The sequence below is a fragment of the Medicago truncatula genome, chromosome 3 (genome assembly GCF_003473485.1).
Source record: "Medicago truncatula cultivar Jemalong A17 chromosome 3, MtrunA17r5.0-ANR, whole genome shotgun sequence".
NCBI classification, from domain to species: domain Eukaryota; kingdom Viridiplantae; phylum Streptophyta; class Magnoliopsida; order Fabales; family Fabaceae; genus Medicago; species Medicago truncatula.
In genome coordinates, this window is record NC_053044.1 from 51,992,859 (window position 1) to 52,016,595 (window position 23,737).

Sequence of the window (23,737 nt, forward strand, 5' to 3'; positions counted from 1 at the left end):
TAAAATTTTATAAAAAATTTATCGAAATATGCAAATCATGTGCATTTCATATTTTGAACGTGATTCTCATATGACAATCAACTTGTTTTAAAGTGCGATGTAATTATTCTCATTCTTGATGGAACTAGGGAAATGTTAACTATATATTGGTAATCAAATGTTTGGGGCCTTTGCCCTTTTTAGCATCGAAATATTTTGAAAATATAATAATGTAAATTAATTTATTATTTATAGAATTATTTTTGACTTGAATATATAATAACAATTTCACAAAAATATAGTAATGAATACGAAACAATAATTTTTTGAAGGAATATACGAAACATAATCATGACTCGCAGAAAAGAAAGAAAAAAACAATCAAGATTTCGGTTGTAAGAAATTTAGGATAATATTGTTGAATTCCTCTGGCTTTTCAATTTGTGGCACGTGAGATGCCTCCTTTATCAATTCCAGTCTTGCCTTTTTACTTATTACCCTGCAATAAGTTAATAAGAAGGCAACAACTCGTGTAAGTCATGTGGGCATGGTATATTCTAAGTATCAAGCCTCTCAAACAAAATTTAAAAAATATTTCAAATGCAAATCATTTGAACAAAAAATATATCTTATGATAAAAATAAATAAAAAATTGACATTTCATTCAATAAACACATTTCGGCGGTGGTTTCAGTTAGAGAAATATTTTATGAACATCCTTTTACCACTACCTCCATTATACACATGCCTATGTAATTTTCTTAAAAAACAAGGGCCATTTTGGTAATTTCACATCACCACTCTTTCTCTCACCTCACCAACGCACCCTTAATTCACACCAACCACCACCCTCAAACCCTTCCATGCGTTCTTTCATCTCTCTCCTCCCTATTCCCTCGGTTCTCTCTTTCTCTCCCGTAAATTCCAAACATAGTGAGATTGCCAAGTCTCCAAAGAGCAAAAATCAACCATCACCAAATCAAATGTAAGATATTTCAGCTCATTTCAAAATCTATCCTCATCATAACCTATCGGGTGTAAGAAGAGTGAGATTGCCAAGTAATGACGTCAACTTATCATAACTCTATGAGAAATGTTGACCGTGTTTCCAAGGCATTGGTTAACAAAACAAATATAGTAGTATGACATTGAAAGTTGTACATTCTAATTTCTCAAAAGTCTAAAAAGTATTATTTTCATTTGAAATTTTTTCATTTTTTGACTTCCTTAACCAGAATCCGGGACATCGATTAGCATGACCATTAAAATTTTTGAGAATTATAAAATGAAATACTTTCTTTCTTTCAAAATAATAGTTGTTTAAAGTTTGTGCACAATGTTTAAGGAAATGACTAATTATGTCAATTTCTATAATAAAATTAATATCATTTATTAAAATATTCTTATTAATTGTAATTAGTTGAGTAGTTAAGTTGAATGAAATTCAACAATAAGGGTATAAAAATAATAATAAATGTTGCACTGATATTATAAAATGACAATTATTTTAAAACGGAGAAAAAAATACTAAAGAGACACTTATTTTGAGACGAAGGAAGTACTAAATTTAGTGGGATCAAGGTTACCTATGGGTGCTATTTGGGCTAAAATCAAATAATCTAGTATTCCAATTTTATTGGGGGACTGCTAATCAATTTATTGGCCTAAGTAGGGTAAACCCATGACCACCAATCAATAAAAAAAAAAAAGAAGATTGGTACAACCAATCAATCAATCCCATTATGAACTTATAAGTGTATCTATATGTTATTAGGATAAGCACAAGTGAAAAGAAAATTGGCAGAAACAAAATATTATGTAGGATTTGGATACATACTCCTTCAATTCATGAGCCATCTGCACGGGAAATATATTGTCATCTTCCCCCCACAATACGAGAACTTCCTGGATATGTATGAGTAATGTAAATTAATCAGCTGTTGAAGTACACATTTAATTTACTCGTACGGTTGCACATTTAGTTTACCTGTTGAAGAGGTGAAATGTTTGAAGTATCAACCTTTCCTATGGACAATCCATTTAGAAGCTCCATCTTTTCCTTCCTATTATCTGAGTATAATCTCTGCAAATTGGAATAAATTTATACATTAATTTCTTCCGTTTTTTACCATACAAGAGTTCAAATCACCAACCTGAAACAAAAATCAGAAAAAGAGAAGTTAATTACCCTTAAAAAGTCCCTCAAGAAAAAATTAGGCACAAATGGGATTTGTTTAGCGACAGCAAGTGACATCAAATTTTTCAACTGTTGAGGAGAAGAAGGTAACATAAGATCTTCAATTTTGTCCAATCCAGCTCTTTTCAACAATGCTATGTTGTGATTCTTTGTCATATTCACACCAGAACTTGCAATAACTACTTTCTCAATCTTCTCTTCTCCCAACATCTTCGCCAAATTATACGCAACTATTCCACCATAACTCGTTCCCACCACGTGGCACTTTTTCACACCTATCTTCTCCAACAATTTTCCAACTGATTCCGCTTGAAAATTCTCAGTTCTTTCTTTTGATTTCGTTGTTGATTCTCCAAAGAAGATTAGATCGGGAACGTAGAGGTTGAAGTGTGGAGCTAGGAATTGAACTTGTTGACGCCATTGCCACATCGCCATAGGACCAAAACCGTGGATGAGAACGAGAGAAGGTTTTTGTGTGGATTTGTTTGTTGGTCCCCAAAAATGGAGAGATGTTTCGTTGTCGATGTCGATGTCGATTTCTTGAGATAAGAGACCGGCGCCGGTGAAACAACGGCGGAGGTAGCCGTTGTATAAGCCGGCGAAACTAAGAAACGATGGAATCATGATTATGATTAATTAATTATTGGATCATGATGATTGGGTGGTTTGAGAAATGAAGAAGAAAGGTACAGTGTTTACAATGAATGGATGAATGGATGAGTCAGGTTTTGTTAGGAGAATGTTGCATGTAAAGATTTTCTGTTGGGTGAAAATAATTATTTATTTATTGGAATTAATGTAAAGAAAATTAATTAGTTGGGTTTGGTGGGATAGTTTTTCCAATCAATATGAGCCAAGAGTCGTTCTCTGAATTGGTTTTTCACTGTACAATTCCACCCTTTGTGAAATAACACCGGATCGATAGTGTCTTGGAATACATTATTGATATTTTTTTTTTTTTACTTGTGTCCTTAGTTTAGGGTGACCCTATAAATGTTGTCTTTAACCATTCTAACAGTGTTGTGGACTTTGTGTTTGAAGAGGGAGTAGAGTCTCTCAATTGAAAATTTCAATGGTTCCATCTCAGTCAGGGATGGATCCACGTTGAAGAGATTGTGTGTCATGGCCCTCACTATATATTTTAGTTTCTCCATACCATGACCATGACCTTGAAATTTGTTTTTGATAGCATAGTTATATTATTTTTGAAAGAAGCTGCTGTATAGTCATATGTAATAAAATATATGATAATTCTATCAAAACATTCTAAATATATAATGAGAAATGCTAAGAACACTCTCTTTCTAGCACTCACTCTAACACTCACTCTCCTATTGGATTAAACACATGTGGGTCTCACCATTTTATGTGGGGTCCATTTCCAATGTATGCTACCCACATGAATTTCACCCAATAAGAGAGTGAGTGTTGGAGAGAGTGTTAGAAAGAGAGTGTTCATAGCACTCCTCATATATAATAATATATGTACACCCTTTGAAAGGAATTTTAACAATAAATATTTTAATACACACTTTTTAACGCATTTTCTTTAATTGATTAAAATTTACATGGGACCCATTAAATTTATATGGGATCCACGTGATTTGATGAGACTCATGTGAATTTTAACCAATTAAAGAGAGTGTATTAAAATGTGTGTTGCTAACGTTCCTTTAATATATTTAGTTAGAAATATAGTATACACACATGGCCCTCACTATGGAGTATTTCTGGGTCCGTCCTTGATCTCAGCCATTAAACATAGAGTGAAAAAAAATAACATTATGAAGAGAAAATGAGATTGAGTTTAATGGTGAAATTGATAGGATTTTATTTGAGAGAATCGATTCCAAATTGAGAGCTTAGGTACCGTTTGGCCCGGCTTTTTTTCAGTTTTTTTACGTTTTTAAGGAGAAGCTAGGCCAAACACAATATCAATAAAGTACCTTCGAAAAAGAGTACTTTTTTTAGAATGCATAAAATTGAATGGAATGAGCTTTAACCAAAAGTTGTTGAATGCTACTTCAAAAAACTATTTCTCCCCAATTTATTTCACAAGCATTTCTCTTCAACTCCCGCCGGCAACCTTTTGTTTTATTTTTTCAATACGCTTTTTTCATCCATTTTATTTTTTTTAACCGGTCCATTTAATTTTTTAATGAGGTTCCATTTAAGTTTATTATCTATTTTTTTAAGGAATTTTATTATCTTTTTATCACTTATATATTAATTTCAATATCTTTTGAGCATCACAACCACGCAAATATTTGTATTCACGCTGTCAATGAATGACACCGAATATTTTTATTCCCTTTCTTCAACCACGGAAATACACACACACATTAGTGTTTAGAGTAATACTTTATGTTCCTCTTTCTATTTTTTTTTTTTTTTTTGTTATGCTAATGCGTATAATTTTTGTTAGTGTTGTGTAATGCGTATAATTATTTTTATAAAATTTTGATTTTAATTAAAAGTACAAGTGTAGTTGCCTAAAAAAATTATACTTATATATAATTTACACATTTGTATTGTAACAAACTATGCATATCTTTTTCTTATTAAAAAAACTAAACATATCTTTTTCAATGACACCAGCAATGTAACAAATATAATATTATATATATAAATTCTTATCTTTTTGACCAACACTAAAAATATGGTATTCTTATAACAAAATTTGTTATAGAGTATAATTGGAAAAGAAAAAACCAATTATTCTCATTATATATACACACATATACATATTATAGATATGATTGAGCGTGACGAAGAAAACAATATAAATGAAGAAATCAGTTCATATAATCCAGGAAGAGTGCAAGATGGAGGCTACATGAATAAAGTTAGAAATCAAATAGGAGTTGCGTTGATGGAGAGTAGAAATATTTGAGTTTGTGATGATTTATGTCTTTAAAAAAAAATGATTATTGTTTTTAATTTTCCAAACTACTTTGATATTATTTATGTTATTATTTGAGCCTCCTTAAATTATTTATCCTATTCAAATATTTAACAAGTCGTTTATATGATGATACAAATTTGTATTCATGTTACACAAAATAAACGTCATTGAGTAAATATAGTATTGGTAAAAATATATCTTTTATATTTTAAACATTTTTTCCCTTCAAAAAATATTTTAGACATTTTTTTATTTATTATGTTAATTCATAATGAATTCAAAGTTTTTTTATTTATAGACAATGCATAAATATATGCAAGGTCCCGGGTTCGAACCCCAGACACCACCAAAAAATAATAAATTCAAAGTTTTGTACGATATTTTGTCAAACAGCTTTTAACTCAAAAATAACTTTAGAACTAAAAAAAAAATAAAGAAACCAAACAGCTTTAACCTTTTTCTTAAAGAGCTTTATTTTAATTTTGTTTTAAAGTAGCTTTTAGACCGAAAAGAAGCCTAGCCAAACGGTACGTTAATGTTTTTCACAAAATATAACAATCTTAGCGGAGCTATCAAATGGCTTTTGGAGAGGAACTAGATGTTGAAGTTCATACTTTGCATGAGGACAATGTTGATGTTGATTTTCTTGCTAAAAAGGTGCTTTGTCTCTTCTCTACCAAATGCTATGAGGATTTTATTGTGTTAGTTTCTTCTTCCCTCCATTGTTGTTCTTATTTCTTTTTCTAGTTTTCTTTTTCAAAATACATAACAATTTTGTATACCATCCGATCACTATAAATAAAAATCTATTTTTTATGTTTATTCAATAAATAATATATGCGCTATATTATATAGACCATCTATATTATTTATTGAGTAAACTTAAAAAATAGATTTTTATTTATAATAATGATCGGATGATGTAGTTTATTGACGATAAACACATGCAAAAAATACTATTTATATAACTTTTATCCTAATATATAACTTTTAGGTGTACATAGCTATTGAGACTCCTAAAATATGTTGAGTTTCATTTTAACACAACAAACTTTTTACGTACTATGATATATAATCTTGTTTAAATATACACTTTTTACTGGTTGGCCACTTGTATAAAAGCCTCATGCTAACAAGTATTTTAATAAGAACACTAGTTTCTTTTTCTTGATTCACTAATAACACTACTTAAAGAAAAGAAAAAATAGAAACTTTGTATTAGAAATAAGAATTCTTGAACTTCAAAAAAGTTAAATAAAGCACTTCTAAGATAAAATTTCTTTAATTGTTTTCTTAATAATGCTTTAAAGGTAATCTTTAACATTTTCTTATATAAAATAAGGTAAGTATATATCATGAAAATGTTTTTTTTTCCATGAAATGTGACGGAAGAATGTAAAGCATAGATTCCCGTGAGCTTAGCTCAGTTGGTAGTGATATTGCATATTATATGTAGGGATCGGGGTTCGAACCCCGGACACCTCACTTCTCTACAATTAAATTGTGTGAGCTCTAACCACTAAGCTACTTGACAAAAAAAAAAAAAATGTAAAGCATGGAAATATTTATGATGCTTATAAGTTGATTGTAATAAGTTATTACTAATAACTCGTGACTTATTGGTGGCCTTGAAAGAGTTCAAAAGCTAAATTAATTAGACGGTATTGAAGGTTGGTGGGTTGGTATACCCAGTAATGTTGCAAGTTGCAACACAAGGGGTAAGTGCGTGACTCAGTGCGAAAATCCTTTAACAAGCCCGGGTCCCCTATATATTTATTAGCATGCACCTATTTAGCACACATGGGGGCCTCAACATAATTAGGATCGAGGTGTTTTCGATAAATAAAAATGAGTTAGGATTCTTTTCATTTCTTCTATTTAAAGGAATAAAAATATAAAGAAGTTTGAAGATAATATAAAATAATATAAATAAGGTCAGTTTAATGGTAGGATACACTCTCTATTTTTATATTTTTTTGTGGTTGTCTCTCTCCAAAATACATACTCTATTTATTTAGACAAATAGAGAGAAACCTTTATCACTAAAAACATACTCATTTTGTCCCTTTTTATAAGATGACAACTAGGGTATCCATGGAAGAATGGTGGATAATTTACCCCAATCAATACACATAAGCACATTTTTAAGTGGTATCCATGAACTATTTGACCCACCAACAAATTGCTCATTTTCATTGATTGGTGGGTAAATTACCCACCATTCTTCAAAGATAATCTAGAAAAAACCTTTTTACAATAACGTTTAACAAAAATCGTGAGTATTACGGAAACTTGTTTAACAAAAACTTTTTTTTATATAAATGTATTCAATGTTTTTTTTTTAAGAAACTAAATGAAATATAATAAAAAACAATCAGTCCCTCAAGCACAAGGAGTGCCCAAGGGAGCTGAAAAGAGTTAATTACAACACAAGGCTAAAAACAGCCATAAATCCAAAATAAAACAGACATTACATGACAGTCTGTAAACAATGTAACGGATTTTGTCTCCAAAAAGGATAATCAAAAGCGAACGTGATGAAGTTTGCTTTCAACCACCAATAAGTTTGAAGTTTAACCCTTTCAAAAAGAGCTTCGAGATGTTCAATTTGGTTCTGAAAAATCCTCCTGTTGCGATCTTTCCAAATAACAAATAAGACCGAAATCCATATAATAGTAAAAGTTGTCCTAGACTTCTTTGAGAAACCTCCAAGAGCACAAAACTGATTAGCATGTGAAATTAAATTGCCTTGAGACACCGTAACAATACCAAACCAATTCGATATCAAGAGCCATAATCGACCATAATGATCACATTGAAAAAACAAATGGTCCCTTTCCTCCTCCTTACCACACAAGGCCGCGCAAGAAACATTGGAAACCTCAAGGACGTTCCTCTTGCGCAGGTTGTCCTTTGTTGCAAGTCTATTCAGAAAGAGACGCCAGACAAAAATATTAACCTTTAATGGAACTGCTTTAAGCCATAAAAATTGATTAAACTCTGCAGTGATGTTGAAGTCCACCGTCGTTAAATAAGAATAAGCTGAATGCACCGTGTAGATTTGAGTCGAGTGAAGTCTCCACACCCACCTATCAGTCATGTCTGCCTGCAAAACAAAGTTACCCAACCGCTCCACACACTCCCCCACCAACTCTTCCTCCCACGCAAATAATCGCCGCCTCCACCTTCACGCTCCCCCATCAACCCCCCACCCTAACAAAAACATCTCCCTCACCGTGACCGCTTTAAATTCCGACAACTCAAAAAGTCTAGAAAAAGACACAGCTAACGAAACATCAGACATCCAAGGATCCTCCCAAAACATGGTGGTGTGCCCATCTCCGACCTTCCTAACTATGTTATCAATCAACCACGTAGCATCCGCCAACCCCACACCTGATCTAATTTGTTACTTTTAATATTTTAAGACAAATTGATAACATTAATAAAAGATATATTTGAAAAATGAATAATAAATACATCTAAAAATTTGTTGAGTGTATTATATTTAAGGATAATTTTTTTATCGTAAATGATCATATGATTAGAGACAAATGAAATATGTTATTTAAACGTTAAAATATTATGGCTTAAATATACTTTTGGCTTTCTAACTATCGACTAGTTGCCATTTTGACCCGTATTAAAAAAACAGCAATTCAGCTCCCTAACTTTGCCCCTTTTGCAAGTAGTCAATTTTGTCTCGATCAACACCATGACACCTCACTTGAGTGAATTGAATGTCACGTGTGTAATTTTTCAATTAATCTTTTTTTTTTATAAAATTCACATGTGTATTTTAAAAAGAAATTGAACAAGGAATGAGTATGTGATGAGTTTCAACCATTCTTTCTCATCCTTTTTTTCTCTTTACAATGCACCTTGATTAATCTCTCTCCTTTATCTTCTTAGCCCAATCAGACCCAACAACTTACTATTCCCTTTTTTTCCTTTTTCTTTCAATATTCTTAACCCAACACGTTGACTCAATATTCATATTTAACTTTTTTTCTTCCTCTTCATTATTCTTCACCACAAATTCAAAATTCAACCTTATAAATACATGATTTTCACTTTTCAACTATGCACCTTGCAAGAGATTCCTCCCACTACTAAGTGCTAATACCCTCAAGACATCATATAATCTAGATAAATGATTTATCAAATACCCTTACTTTTTTCCAATTCTTCAGCCGCTAATTCCTTCATTTCCTTACAATCGGCATCAGCTACACCACGTGAATCTATAAAATGCAAACACACCATGCTCACATCGGATTTTCTTAATATAAGCAACGATCAGAATTCATCCCATTTTAGTAGTTTTGAATAATAAAAATATAAAAATACACCAAAAAGATACTAAAAATCATAATCGCTTTTTTTTGGGAATATGAAAAATAAAATAAAAATGAAAAATGGGTCTAAATGTTGGAATTTTAAATTTTGACGGGTGGCATCTCCTAATAAGTTCCTTCTATGGGAATTTTGTTCCTTGTTTTTTTTTTCTAATTTTATTGGCAAGTTTTGGAGCAATCGATCAAATAGCTTTAAAACTATATTTTCGACTAGGACACGGTGGGCGAACAACTAACAACAACCTAAAACAAAAGGATGGTGTACAGATGGTTCTTAAATCAACTATTTTTGTTACAAGAAACCTCAGAATTTGTGCTGATACAATTTAGATTTTATAATATGAACTTCTTTTTCCCCCCGAATTCTTGGCCCAAGGGAGCTATAGAGGTAGTTTGGACTTTATAATCCGGAAAGAAAAAAACAAGAAACGTGCCCTACTATTTAAGCTGTTCGGGTTATAAAATTTGAATTACTTATTGGTTCAAATTTTATAATTCGAATTGGGGAAAATTCATTTTTCCAACCAAAAATAGGAAAATAAATATTTTTCATATTATATGATCCAAAAATCCCTGAACATTTTCGAAAAGAAAAAAAAAGTAGAATGTGTGAGAAATGCATGTGGCGAGAAAAGTAATAGTCAATGAAAAATGTCTCACATGTGGTGTCGACGGGGTTAAGGATGTTCAAGGAAATTTGTAGATTTTAAACTCGCATATTTTTTTGATTGGTGAGATCTGCATGGATTTTACTTAAGGAGATACTCACATGGATCCCACATAAAATAAACAAACCGACAAGAATTTTACTCAATAAGAAAGTAAATATTGAAAAGAGTATCAAAAGAAGAGTGTTACTAGCACACATCGCTCCTTGAGCAAAGTAAATTTTAAGCTCGTGTATTTTATGATTGGTAATGTTCCAAACTTCAAATTATTATTATCACCCACATCGAACTCCGGTTCAGTTACGTACGTACCATCACTCACTCACTTCCATTTGCCATGCCATAACATGCACGCTTTAATTTCTTGCGTACTTCGGTAGCGCAACTTTGGGGTAGTTACGTTAGTTAAGGACTGTTTTCAGAGAGCCAATGTTTGGTTTCAACTCTCTTAACATCACTGTTGACCCCTAAAAATAATCTCTCAACATCATCACCTACTACAAGCCCTAAATATCTCATTACGTTGATAACGACATCTATATAGACTGAGTTAGCACGTTAAATATTCTTATAGGTTGATAGAGGCGTTCAAATTTGGTCACGTTTTAAGAGTTTTATATGATGGTTTCGTTATTAATTACTTCTTGCAATTCAAGTATAATTTTTGTTTTACACGAAAATTTAAATATTTTTCGAAGAGAGAACTTATCCAGATAAGATAATACATTTTACAGTTAATGCAAGTTTTATTTTATTTTTATCAAATTCGATTCTTGCAAGATTGGACGTTATTAACGAAATCACCATTTTCAGTGTTTTCTTTTTATCTTAAAAATCCATTAAACATACATTATGAATTTATGATATCACTTAAATTGATTTTTTAAGGAACTCAGATTATTCACACGTTTCATATATCCGTATGGGGAATTCATATTTTATGATGTGTCATTCTTTTAATGTGATCATTTTTTCAATCTTTCAAACTCAACTTTGTACCTAAGCTCTGGCTGCTTGTCACTTGATTTTATAATTTTTTTTTTTTAAATCTAATGCACCTTTCAAACATGCAAGTACTGAAATTTGCATTATTCAAAGTTAAAACTTTTTTGTCTTTGTACCAAAAAAAAAAAAAAAACTTTTTTGTCTTATTTTAAACACTTGGAAATATAATGAATTTGAACTGTCAAAGAATGACGCAAAAATAATTAGCATAAGGGTGTTGTTAACGAGTGTCCCCAGAGCACTCTTTAAGCATGCTAAATTAAGAAATTATTCTTTAAAAATGTCAAAGTTTTCAATTTTCAATGCACCGATTACACAATTTTTTATAAAAAGTTACTATTTGAGGTCCTTAACTAGTGCCCGGGGCACTAGTTAACATTTCCCTTAACATAATTAACGACAATTTGTGTATAATTTTGGCATATTTTCCATAAGGGATGGATCAAAGTGGTTGATGGTTAGATTGATTTGTTCACCCTTTCTCTTTGACCTTAGTGGAGGTTATCTTTCCTTTTCTTTATCTCTTTTTTCTCCTCTTCTCAATAATTTTAATACATCTAGTTAGTCTTATAAAGTCCTTGGTGTAGTTATAGATTGCCTCTTTAATATTATGAATAAATATCTAAATTGGTCATCAAAATTGTAGGACGGTATCTAGCTAGTTCCTTACAATATCAATATTCCATAATTATTTTTGGAATCGCAAAATATTAATCAAATTTGTCCATCCGTTGTAATTTGAAGGGACTAAAATGACATTAAGTTGATAATATTAGTGATGAATTTAAAATGGAGTAAATAATGTCATTCGTACATATAATAACCGTTTCAGATAGAGGGACATACTTAGTTAACATTTTGCAATTTTAATGATCATTTTAAAATACTGATAATATTAAAGACTACTCATACAATTTTAAGGAATAACTTGACTCGTAATATTATTATTTAACCCAAATTCAAATGTACATTGAATATCTCATTGTCAGAATTTAATAAATACTCTCAATTTCCTAGTCACACCCAAAGAAAATATGAGAGCAATTCCATTTGTAGAAGCTATCCTCAATAATCAATTAATCACATTATATTATAATTAATTAATTTTAAAAACAGGAGCTTGATTGTCGTGATGCATTGTTTGATATTGACATGTTAACAAGAGCAATCCAGAAGAGCATGACCTACCAATAACGGGGAAATATCAATTGAATGACCAAAGAAAACCCTCTGAGGGTGCATCAAAAAAGATTCGATAATGGGCTTGTTGGTTTAGCACTTTGCAAAAAAAAAAAAATCAAATTCTCCCATTTTCCTGAAAATGTTCTAAACACAATTAAGTGGACGACTAAGTTAAATTAACAATATAGATACATGTTAATTTGTTTCTAAGGGGTTGGGGGGAAATGTTGTGTAGAATAACATTGAAGTCAACAAGTAGGCAGGTTACTTGACCTCTAATTAATTGAATATGTGACAACAATTATAGTAGTTACTATATTATAAAAATAATGAAATAAAATTAATATATCAATATTCATGCATGTATAGATACAGTGTCAAATGGAATGTGGCCTTAGTGTTATTATATATACATGTATATTCAAAAGGTCTAGAAGTCAAGGAATCTTCGCATAAGTATTTTTCTAAGGGTAGTTAGGATTAGAAGAATGTACGTGCCATGAATTCCTAATCTTTCACTTATTTATTTTAATTATTGTCATCAATTGTGTCATCTTGTATGTTGTTGGCTTTATAATACACTATAGGTTTAAGAGATAAAATTAAGGTGTTTTTATTTTGTAGCGTTATTAAACATAGATAGATGAATTCTAAAAAGATTACATGGAAGTCTATTGTCTTGATCTTAGGTTGTTACAAGACAAAATACTCATTAGAAGAACCAGAAAAAAAGGTTTTAAAACAAGGTTCTTTCCAAAGGGTAAGCTTATCTGATATAAGCATTTCTAGCTCTACTACTCAAGCTATTGAGGATCTTTCCATTTCACTAGCTGGTTCAAAGCTTTACACATTTACACTTGAGGAGCTAAGAGAAGCAACACATAATTTTTCAAGGAGTAATTTGCTTGGTGAAGGTGGTTTTGGACCTGTGTATAAGGGTTTTGTTGATGATAAACTCAGACATGGTTTGAAGGCTCAACCTATTGCTGTCAAACGACTCAACTTGGATGGCTCACAAGGTCACAGGGAGTGGCTGGTTAGTTTTCTAAAAGTTTTTAAATTTTGATATACGGTTTTTGTTAATCTATCAACAAATCACAATCAATCATATGTGACTTTAGAAGTTTTTATGATTAAATTCAAATGTTTTTAATCATCGATCGACAGTGTAACAAATTTTTACGTTGATAGTATATATGAATTAAATTACTCCCATACAAGTCATAATTGAATTAAAAAAAAAAAGTACTAGAGTTATGAATAAAAATAGGCTATAGGTAATGAAACATGATTGAGAGGAATATCTGATTATAGCTTGGTACATTTTTTCATTTATAGGCAGAGATTATATTTCTTGGACAGCTTAGACATCCACATCTTGTCAAGTTAATTGGATACTGTTGTGAGGAAGAGCAGAGGCTTTTGGTGTATGAATACATGACAAGAGGGAGCTTGGAAAATCAATTGTTCAGAAGTATGTTGCATTTACTTTATTTTTACCAACGCTATATCATATACATATATTAATCATGCTTTAAGGCCTAATTTCTTATTTTCTTTGTTGTGATACAATCAGGATACTCTGCTACATTACCATGGTCAACCAGAATGAAAATTGCATTAGGTGCAGCTAAGGGACTAGCTTTCCTTCATGAAGCAGATAAACCTGTAATTTATAGGGATTTCAAAACTTCAAATATATTACTGGACTCGGTATGTTCGTTCATCTATAGGGATCAATGATAATGTTGCATATGCTGCTAGTTTACATGATGTAATTTTTTTTCTTCACCAAATTCAGGATTACACAGCTAAACTATCAGATCTTGGATTAGCTAAAGATGGTCCTGAAGGAGAAGAAACACATGTGACAACAACATGCATAATGGGAACAAAAGGCTATGCTGCTCCTGAGTATATCATGTCAGGTATTGGCATTTTACCATATAGGTTCCATTTGGATTAACAACTTAAGCACTTATAGCATAAGCGTTTATGTATAAGCTATTTTTATATAAAATAAAGTCAGATTGTTTTCATAAAAGTTGAGTTATTTACACAAGCTATCCTGCCTAGTCTATAGAGATGCCATAAACTGTTTTCGTAAGCTCTTTTAACAGTCTCACAAAGTGTTTACGCCAGTAGATCAAATATGCTCAAATAAGTCAATTCGAATAGGTTCTTAATTACCTTTTTTAACTAACTTTATTAGCAAATGGCTATGCTGCTCCTAGGAAACAGAATTTAATTGGCATATTTTAACAAACTTTACTTTTACTTAGTTAATTAATTGCCTTCAATTTTCAGGTCATCTTTCTACCAAGAGTGATGTGTATAGCTATGGAGTAGTGTTGTTGGAATTGCTTACAGGAAAGAGGGTAGTGGATAAAAGCAGATCAAATAGGGAGAGAAACCTAGTGGAATGGGCTAGACCTATTTTGAGAGATCAAAGAAAGCTTCCTCATATCATAGACCCAAGATTAGAGGGACAGTTTCCTATTAAAGGAGCTTTGAAGGTTGCTGCTTTGACTTATAAATGTTTGAGCCACCATCCTAATCCAAGGCCTAATATGAGTGATGTGGTAAAATCTTTGGAATTACTTCAGGACTTTGATGATATGTTCATAGGACCATTTGTGTATGTGGCTGTTAGTGAAAGTAGCCAATGAGATAATGACATGTGGCATGAATGAGTCCTACAGGATGACTACTGACGAAAAGATTGCCAATTTGTCATCCTGCCTTGGTCTTACTAAGCACAAAAAAAAAAATAGATTTTGCATATATGGTAATTCCATATTCAATAGCAAAGTAGATAAGATGTTTTTGTCATTTTTAGTTTCTAAGAGATATAGCTTTTTTAATCATGAAGTTGAATGTAACTAATTACTAGGTGCATGATTGAGGTGGCATATCCAAAATTTGTGTAAGAAATTAAATTAAAATGGATGATACTCTATACTCTAAATATAAGTGAAAATTCACAAAAAATTTATCCATGTATATAATGTTCGTTTTGATTTCTGCATCAATCTAATAGCTATATAACTTTCAACTGTTTCCTGTTATTTGTTATCTCCATAATATTGTAAGCTTAGTACGAGTTATTCAATGTATTAGTACCAAATTGAAATGACTATCATGTAAATAGACTGAATTCAAAATATAATATTTTTTAATTGTATAGATCATACTACTTTATTGTACAAAAATCATTTTTTAATGCAATATTGGAAGTTTCTAATAATATATTGGTATGCAGTCAATGGTTTCTAATTCATTAGAGTAGGCAATCAACCATTTAACAACTATTGACTAGCCATTCTTCAAAGTTAAATACGTAGGTTTTGGTGGGAAAAACAGCTGAGTTTAACAGTTGGTAAAAATCAATACAACACATGTTTGCAGATTGCTAAAAAGTCAATTTTGTGCACTCTTTTATAGTTATGGCGTATGGAGTTGTGATGGTAAAAGTTTAAAACTTTCTTGGGGCATATGGACTTGATCTAAAAGATGTCAAGTTGTTAATGAATTGTTTAACAGAACAGTCTAATTTTCATTTTTTTTACGTCCTCTAAAGAAATTTTTTATGCAGGTGTTGCATTTTGTAATATTATGTGTCAAAGTTCAACTTTATACAAAGGATTTACATACTTTCAAGTAAAGTAATACCCATGTTATATAATGAAATCCGTGTATGTATCCACCTATTGCTGATTTTTTTTTTCAAAGAAAATATGAATTATTTAGACCCATTTATTCTTTCAGAGCAATGTTATTTCCCAGATACAGTGGATAACACAAGGGTAGTTCATACTGTAACCTTGTAAAATAACCTTTTAGAATGTGTTTTCTAATCCATAAGTCCTACCTCAACTGGCAAAATGCCAAAATTGTTAGGCCAGATGCTATGGCCGGGGTTCGAACCCCGGTACCTCCACTTGTGTGTGTGAGTTTATAATGGCTTTGCCATTTCGTCTATCTACCAAAAAAAAAATGTGTTTTCTAATCTTCATAGGAGAATTATATCTATTGTTAAAACAGTTGCTTTTGGTGAAACTTTGTGGCTTTTGTCTAACCTGCATTCCTAATTGAATACTAATTATGTACTAGTAATTGTTTTATCATATTGCAGGCTCTGTAGCAAAAAGAACGGTATCCACCGATTCTAACTGGATGATAGCCTTTTGGCACTGTTAATCTGTTAGTAGTAGTATTTGTGATTTTATTTAGCATGACAGTGAGTTCTGTTTTGTTTCACTTCTTGGTTTTGGATTGGCTCCACTTATGGTATGACTCGGTCATCACAGTTCCTCTTTTCTCTTTGCTTCATTTCTTTATTCACATTCGTTGATAAATCCCAGTTCTCAATTCCTATTTCTCAACTCAAGATGGTTTGCATTCCTTGACAAATCCTAGCTTACAAGTTAATTAATGCTATAGAAGCTTCCCTAATTGCGTTTCCATTCTGGAACGTTTAACCAACATGACCCCCAATGACATATAACCACTATAGCACTAGTGGACCATAAAACCAATTGTTCTCCCTACAGTCATGCATCATAATCTCCATAATGAGTGAAAGCACCTTCCTATATTGAATTTCACATGATAATAGTTTTCTCGATCAAACCATCTTCGATGATACTATTGAGAAATACAGCAGAATTTCCATCCTCTTAAAATTTCAAATACACATTAAGCAGAGAAGCAAAATGATAGACTAAAATTACATCGCAAATTTACAGTGAAAAGCCTCTCAATCAATGTAAGAGGGAAATCCACAAAATCTAGTACGCCAAGGATAAGATTACAATAACTCTGTTGATGTAAGACAAGTGAGATGATATACAATACGACTAAACTATGACAAAAACAGACTCTCTTTACTCTCTTTCTCTCAAAAAGAAATGCTAGTAGTCTCTTACTAGTATCATTTTTGTCTTGATTCTCTTGAATGGAAATTATCTACCTTATCGCAAGTCCTGCTATCTATAGAAGAGCAATGTGACATTGAATGTAGACACTTCATGATGCTGATCACACTTACAAGAACACCAGTGTTTGCAGTTAAGACGAACATGTACACTAAATTCATGAAATAAACTACTAATATTATTTAACAATTACCCCTTTGGCCATCAATGGAGTAATATTTTTCTACTGTCGTCAAATTCCGTTCCATCCTATTAGTACTCTTTAGCGTAGCTCTTATAAGAATATCCATGTGTTTGTCATTTCACATTTTATAAGTTGAATGTGTAAATCTGAAGCTCAAAGTCTATGCGAGTATTATTCAATTGGTATAAAGCATTGCAATATGCAGGGCCGAGTTCGAATGTGAATTCTCGCTTATTCACCTAAGAGTTAAGAGGTGCAATTCTGACCACTAGGTTAACTGAATGTCATAGATTGGCGTAATCTTACCATGTTCTCCTCTTTTTCCTCTTTTTTTCTTAACCTTTTGAACTAGCAAGGTTAGTTAAATGTGGAGCGTTTCTTTGCAGATAGCTACTTAACAATTTTTAGCTCAGGAGGCAGTAGCTAGAAGGTTAAAAATAGATCCAAATTAAGTTTCATTTCTCATGCAATCATATTTAATTTACCCCTCAAGTCAAACATCCCAGACAAACAAGCTTGAAATTAAGAATTGTCATGTTATCTTAACAATAATAATTTCTTGATAATAATTAGTTAATTACAATAAGTGCATAAACTTACATACCATAAACCAAAAAGATCTAAAGTTCCCATATGCAACAGACCTTAGGAATAATAATAATAATAATAATAATACAAATTAACAAACCCATTAACAACAATAATCAAGCACAAGCGCAAGAACTATCAACAACAACAGAATCTTCACCATCACTCCTAAACAACAAATAACCAACAGCAAGACCAACAACAATAGCAATAAACACACCACCGTTATACGACATAACAGACAACATCAAGAAATACCCGATCGCCGAGCTCAATCCAAACAGAACAGCTCCGGCAACTCTCACGCCTAATTTAGCTCCACTTCCGGCAAACGTCCGTCGTAGAAGAGGAGCTTCGATCGCCGCCGGAAACGGCTTCCCGGAGGCTAACAGCTTGAGACGAATTCGGCGATTTTCAAGAAATTGATAGAAAATTGAAACGATGAGACAAGCGAGTAGACTCAGTGCATAACTCGTCCATGAATCGGTTTTCCATGAATCGAAAAGGAGTGTCACTTTTTTGCTCCAGTAGAAAGTCATGTGCATCATCTTCGCTGAATTTTTTGTTTCTGAACTTCAAGGTTTTTTTTTTTTTTGTTGCACAAAACAATGAACGATGATGCCTCTATTTATTTTTCTTCTATGGATTCTTCTGTTCTTGTCATTTCTGTACGTTGCTTCTTATGTACGCTGTTTTTTATTCTAAAAATACTCTCCAGTACTTGCTTTTCCCAAAATACCCCGCCATTCCACCTTTCCTCGCGTTTTTTGGTTTGCCTCGTGTTCACATTTTTCCAAGGTTATCTACGGAATTTCGAAAATAAAACAAATTGGTAGTACTACCGGATCTTGGAACTTGTGTGGTACTTGTACAACATCATGTGTAGTACTGTACTGGTAGTAATTTTAGAGGAAACTTTTTTTCCGAATTTTTCTGTTTGTGTTTTTGTTATTTGAAAATTCGAGTTTATAACTTTGATAGTTTAAATAAATTCGTCTTTACCTAAGAATAAAATCGTAGTACAATGTATTATTATATGTATGGATTAAAGTTCGAACCTCGAACATCCCACTTATTCACTTTATAAGGTGAATTATAGCCACTAGGCTATCTAACAAAAAAAAAAATCGTAGTAACTATGGATGGACCGCAGTTAATTTCACTAATTTTCCAACTAAATTTGAGATCATCCAAATTGTCATATTAAATTCACTAAGGCCTTGTTTAGAAGCTTGAAAGGAAAAGGAGATGAACGTTTTGGAGGGATGAGATTAGAGGAAAAGATAGAAAATTGATGAGAGAAAGTTTTTGTACTTGATGATAAAGGAATACAATGTTTCAATTCCCAAAATCAAGGGAATTTTCTTTTATGAATAAAAATTAAACCCCTCGAACCACTTAAGGTGAAATGCAACATAAATGAAAACATGAAAAGTTAAATTGATAGATAAAATAGAGCCACTAACATATTACAATTTAAGAATGAAAGATGTGAGCTTGAAGCATCATCCAAATAATCTTAACTCTAAATCGTTGAAAACTAGCACTCATGCTTATCTATGGAAAATATGAGATTAATTGAGAACTCTAATGTTGCTAAAGATATAGAAAGTGAGAACTCTGTTGCTGCTAAAGATATAAGATCTCCAATGTCATTCTTCCCTTTGTTTCATCAAACATCCAAAACAAGTTGTGCTAGTTCAAAATGATTAAACTACTCTAAAAACTAATTAAAACTCTAAAATCTTAAATAGGCACTAATTAGATGTTTTAGGTCATACATTCACTCAGTTTTTTGTTCATTCATTGAATAAACGCAACGTGATAACCAACTATTTTGTTGTTTATCAAGAACATTATAAGAACATTTACCACAAAATTATAAAAAATTTAAAGTAGAGAAAAATTAATTATGAATTGTTTAAAAAATTCATAATTATGAGGAATGAAAATTTATAATTAATTTGTCACTCTTTTAAAAACTATAAAATTTATTGGTGGTTGTTCTTTCACTTTCTTAGGAGAGTCGTGGTTGTTCTTATGATGTTATAAACTTGCTAATAAAATTGTGATCGATTAAATCCACCTTATAAACATTTTAAGTTATAATAATAGTGAGATTTACTCTCTATTGGTGGTATCACATCACATTTTAGATAAATGAGTCATTGAGCAGTTTCATCCAAAATTGTTTATATTTTTAAACATAAATGGCTATTGTTTAGGTCATAAAGATTGTTTAAATTTTTTAAATTAAGTTAAATGACTCATTGTACACGAGTGCACATTGACCCCATCATCCATACCCTCACAAATTAGGGATGACAAAGCAGACTTGTCTCGTGTAGGCTCCTCGTCTGGTTTAAGCTTAACAAAAAATAAGATGAGGCGAGCACAATCAATCTAAGTGATTGATTTAAAATCACAGTTGGACTCGCTTAATAGTGGTTGACGAATTGACAGACCTATCAATCAAAGAAAATTAATGCATTGTTTTTTTTTACAAAAACTTTGTTTTTTGAAGGATTTTACAAAAACTAGTAAAACAAGCTTATTTACACAAATCGAACACCATCAACAAATTACACAACATAATTTACAAATTGTGCATCATAACAACTAAGAGCATCAATCCCCAAAAAAACAAACTAAGAGCATCAATGCGACTATTATAATCCTAACAACATTAAACAAGTCTCATCACAAAACAAATCCACCAATATAAAACAAAATCCAAAATAAATTGAAGTAAACCAAGGAATATATAACAAATCTCAAAGTAAATCCAACAACATAATCTTTTCAAGCAAGTCGATCAACATAATCCCTTTACTAATATCTAAACATTGATTTCTCGAAAGGGTTGAATTTAAAAATTTATATGTACACAATCACAGTCGCAAACATTATATTGTAGGAAAGTGTGATCAATTCAATCAAAATTGTAATTTTAATTTTAATGCTTAGAGGAAATCTCAAAACCCATATTATATTGCAGTCGTAATTTAAAATCATTAGTCATTCATTTTATGTACGTAAGCGTGAGGATAAGAGTTAATCCTAAACATCTATGGGAAAATCAGTACAGTACTTCACAAGTTCTTAGCGCAGACGATTATGCAAATTAATGAACTTTTTGTTTTTTTTTTACAGGACAAATGAAAGAACTTTAATTCCATAGGCAATATTGAATCAAACAGAAAAGTGACATGTGTAAATTGAAGTCAAGGAAGGAAGAGTCGTACCAACAATCATCATAAATTGTTCACTGATCATTCATTAGAAAAAACATAAACAATAATTAGCATAATTAAACCTTATAACCCTGTGCTGTTGTAGAAAAACAGCTATCTTGCGATCTACCAACAGTTCGATAACTCAAAGGTTGTTTCCTCGGAGAATCCAAAGATCGAAAAAGTAGATGTTTCACCGCAAGAATCAAATCAACCGTAGGTTTATTAGGAGGACTTGAAGTTAAAGTTCTGAAATTCATGTGTTGATTAAGGGCTTCATCGGTGCTAATATCTCTCTTTGATTTCAAAGCTTCTTCTTTCACTGCCTCTGCACATAGCCCACAAATCCAACGACCCTGGTATTTCTCGCGAACATGATCAATATACGACGGAGTGCACTCCTCCGTTAACCCGCAACAGTAGCACTTCACGGCTTCCACCTCCATCGTCGACGTCGTTTCGGTTAAAGCCATCAACCCTAATTCTCTCACTTAACAAATAAAATAAAACAAAGATTACTATATATTTAACCAAAGAAGATTAAGATTAGTATATATTTATATATCTACTTACGCGTTCAGGATTTCAAATTTTTGAAACGTGGTAATGTCACGATGTGATGTGAGTGTAACTGAAGATTTGTGAAATTTATGTAATTTACCGTATCAAGCTATGGTATTGATTCTGGAAGATTCTGAAAGATTTTGTTTCCTGAGTTAGTTATTATAACGAGGGAGCAATTATCGCTCCTTCTCCCACTTAATTTCGCCCCAAAAAACAGAACCACCAATAAAGGTGCAGTACATTTCTGATAATTGGCCCTTTGAGATTAGTATTGAGTTTTAAATAATTGCACAAAACATTAGCAGAGGCAATACTACTACACTACCGTGTTTGTTTGAGCTTTGTTCTTGCTAGAACCACAAAGAACTAGAGTTGTGTATATATTATTATGCACATGGTGCAATGGTCTTATATATGTTCATCTTTTTAATTTTTGGCACAATTTATCTTTTATATATTTTTAATAATATAAAGACCATAATTAAAATAGTATTAAATGTTAAACATTTCAATTTATAATACATTGAATAGCACACATTTTTATAAAATGTTACTATTTTAAACTTTGCAAGAGTAACTTTAAGGAACTAGAATTATTATTTTTTAATATTTCAAACCAACTTACCGAGATTGACACCGTAAACATTCGAGCATGAAAACTTGAAAGAAACACATCCATGGTCTCAAGTTAACATCAACGGACCAATCTAAGTGTGTTAATATTATTTTTTTTAGATTTTTTTTGAAGTCAAACTAACCCATTAAAATTGATACGCAAAGAATCCAATCTGAAACATGAGTGAAATACACTCTAAGGTCTCAAGTTAATACTATTAGACCAACCCAAAGATTGATGATTATTTTAAATTATTTTAAATTTGATTTGTTAAGGTTGTTTCGAAAATTGGATTAAAATTAATTTAAAATTTAAACTAAGATAAGATTAAATTTGATTTGATTTGATTTAAATTTAAAATTATATTCTTTTAAAAAAAAATGAAATTTTGATGCAATTTTTTTGAAGTGATTTAATTCACTTAATAATTGATTTAATTAAACTTTAAACAAGAGTAGTTTTTGCCTAAAAAAAAGACAAAAATTACACCTATTTCTTCTATAGATAGGTATAGAGGATTAGATAGATTAGAAGAAGAAAATTAACTCTTTGTGGAAAATGAAGATTTGGCAATTATTAGTAGTGCTTTGGTGGCAATGGCACGGTGAGTCCCATGTTATGCCACGTTGTGTGTTTTTATCACTGTGCTGAGGTGTCACCAAAAAATCGCTGTTGATAGAATGATGGAAGATACGTGTCATTGTGGGATTTGTGGTGAGTAAGCATTTACTGCGTTGGGTTAGACGGCAGATCCAATGTCTTTGTGATTAGCGGCCTAAAGTGGGAATGGTCCATTGACTATTTTACCCAGCCAGCTGTCAAGATAACTACCCTACATAATGGAAAACGTGCAATTCACGAAATATTTTACTCATAGTTGTCATTTATGTTCCAAATTTTAGATTAATTATTAGAGTATTGTTGTTGACATATTTGATAAGGCCGAGAAACATTTCAGTTTCAAGAATTCTTCAAACTTCTCAAATTCTTTTCAATCTTCATCAAAATCATTTTCACAAATTGCAAGCAAATCAACTGCACATTATCATAAGTAAGTTGTATCAATCATTTTAATGATAATGTTAGTTTGTTTAGGTTTATTTTAAAAAAAAAAATTAGAGTAGTTTGCATGTGGTTAAGGTTGATTTTAAAATTGACAATTTGATGATTGCATGTGTAGTCTATGAATTGATAAATATAGTTGTTTAAATCATAATGTGTCTTTGAATGGTGGCAAATGAACACAATTTGAATATGTTTTATACTTTGCACACAAAATGTTTGATCAAATGCCTCAATGAAAATTATATTGATTATTTAG

At 31.5% G+C, this 23,737-nt stretch overlaps 5 protein-coding genes across 6 annotated transcripts; 1 reads left to right on the top strand and 4 right to left on the bottom strand.

Annotated features, from left to right (window-relative positions):
• Positions 1-254: 254 nt before the first annotated feature.
• On the bottom strand, positions 255-3,015 carry LOC11432430 (pimeloyl-[acyl-carrier protein] methyl ester esterase). The gene is made up of 4 exons (XM_003603181.4): positions 2,168-3,015; positions 1,967-2,062; positions 1,817-1,884; positions 255-478 (listed from the first exon to the last, which is right to left on the bottom strand). Exons 1-4 carry the CDS (start codon positions 2,798-2,800, stop codon positions 361-363), a joined length of 915 nt encoding a protein of 304 aa, XP_003603229.1. The 5' UTR covers positions 2,801-3,015; the 3' UTR covers positions 255-360.
• Positions 3,016-7,551: 4,536 nt separating this feature from the next.
• Positions 7,552-8,181, bottom strand: LOC112420277 (uncharacterized). Its single transcript, XM_024779060.1, has one exon. It carries the CDS (start codon positions 8,179-8,181, stop codon positions 7,552-7,554), a length of 630 nt encoding a protein of 209 aa, XP_024634828.1.
• A 4,645-nt stretch (positions 8,182-12,826) lies between these two features.
• LOC11436581 (serine/threonine-protein kinase RIPK) lies at positions 12,827-15,285 on the top strand. Its single transcript, XM_003603183.4, has 5 exons — positions 12,827-13,330; positions 13,633-13,768; positions 13,871-14,007; positions 14,096-14,222; positions 14,602-15,285. The coding sequence occupies exons 1-5, from the start codon at positions 12,938-12,940 to the stop codon at positions 14,961-14,963; spliced, it is 1,155 nt and encodes a 384-aa protein (XP_003603231.1). The 5' UTR covers positions 12,827-12,937; the 3' UTR covers positions 14,964-15,285.
• A 2,667-nt stretch (positions 15,286-17,952) lies between these two features.
• On the bottom strand, positions 17,953-18,688 carry LOC11442243 (copper transporter 5.1). Its single transcript, XM_003603184.4, has one exon. It carries the CDS (start codon positions 18,549-18,551, stop codon positions 18,120-18,122), a length of 432 nt encoding a protein of 143 aa, XP_003603232.1. The 5' UTR covers positions 18,552-18,688; the 3' UTR covers positions 17,953-18,119.
• Positions 18,689-21,190: 2,502 nt separating this feature from the next.
• LOC11442244 (uncharacterized) lies at positions 21,191-22,188 on the bottom strand. 2 transcript variants are annotated; one of them, XM_024779705.2, is made up of 2 exons: positions 21,898-22,188; positions 21,191-21,726 (listed from the first exon to the last, which is right to left on the bottom strand). In XM_024779705.2, exon 2 carries the CDS (start codon positions 21,707-21,709, stop codon positions 21,314-21,316), a length of 396 nt encoding a protein of 131 aa, XP_024635473.1. In that variant the 5' UTR covers positions 21,710-21,726; positions 21,898-22,188; the 3' UTR covers positions 21,191-21,313. The 2 variants fall into 2 exon arrangements, with proteins under 2 accessions (XP_024635473.1, XP_003603233.2); XM_003603185.4 differs by having other exon boundaries at positions 21,810-22,188.
• Between the last annotated feature and the right edge of the window lie 1,549 nt (positions 22,189-23,737).

Coding starts and splice junctions, on each gene's coding strand:
- LOC11432430 (XM_003603181.4), bottom strand. CDS start 2,800: ATGATTCCATCGTTTCTTAGTTTCGCCGGCTTATACAACGGCTACCTC. Junction 2,063..2,167: donor TCTTGAGGGACTTTTTAAGG/GTAATTAACTTC, acceptor TCCAATTTGCAG/AGATTATACTCAGATAATAG. Junction 479..1,816: donor ATGGCTCATGAATTGAAGGA/GTATGTATCCAA, acceptor AACTTATTGCAG/GGTAATAAGTAAAAAGGCAA.
- LOC112420277 (XM_024779060.1), bottom strand. CDS start 8,181: ATGACTGATAGGTGGGTGTGGAGACTTCACTCGACTCAAATCTACACG.
- LOC11436581 (XM_003603183.4), top strand. CDS start 12,938: ATGAATTCTAAAAAGATTACATGGAAGTCTATTGTCTTGATCTTAGGT. Junction 13,769..13,870: donor GGAAAATCAATTGTTCAGAA/GTATGTTGCATT, acceptor TGATACAATCAG/GATACTCTGCTACATTACCA. Junction 14,008..14,095: donor CAAATATATTACTGGACTCG/GTATGTTCGTTC, acceptor CACCAAATTCAG/GATTACACAGCTAAACTATC.
- LOC11442243 (XM_003603184.4), bottom strand. CDS start 18,551: ATGATGCACATGACTTTCTACTGGAGCAAAAAAGTGACACTCCTTTTC.
- LOC11442244 (XM_024779705.2), bottom strand. CDS start 21,709: ATGGCTTTAACCGAAACGACGTCGACGATGGAGGTGGAAGCCGTGAAG.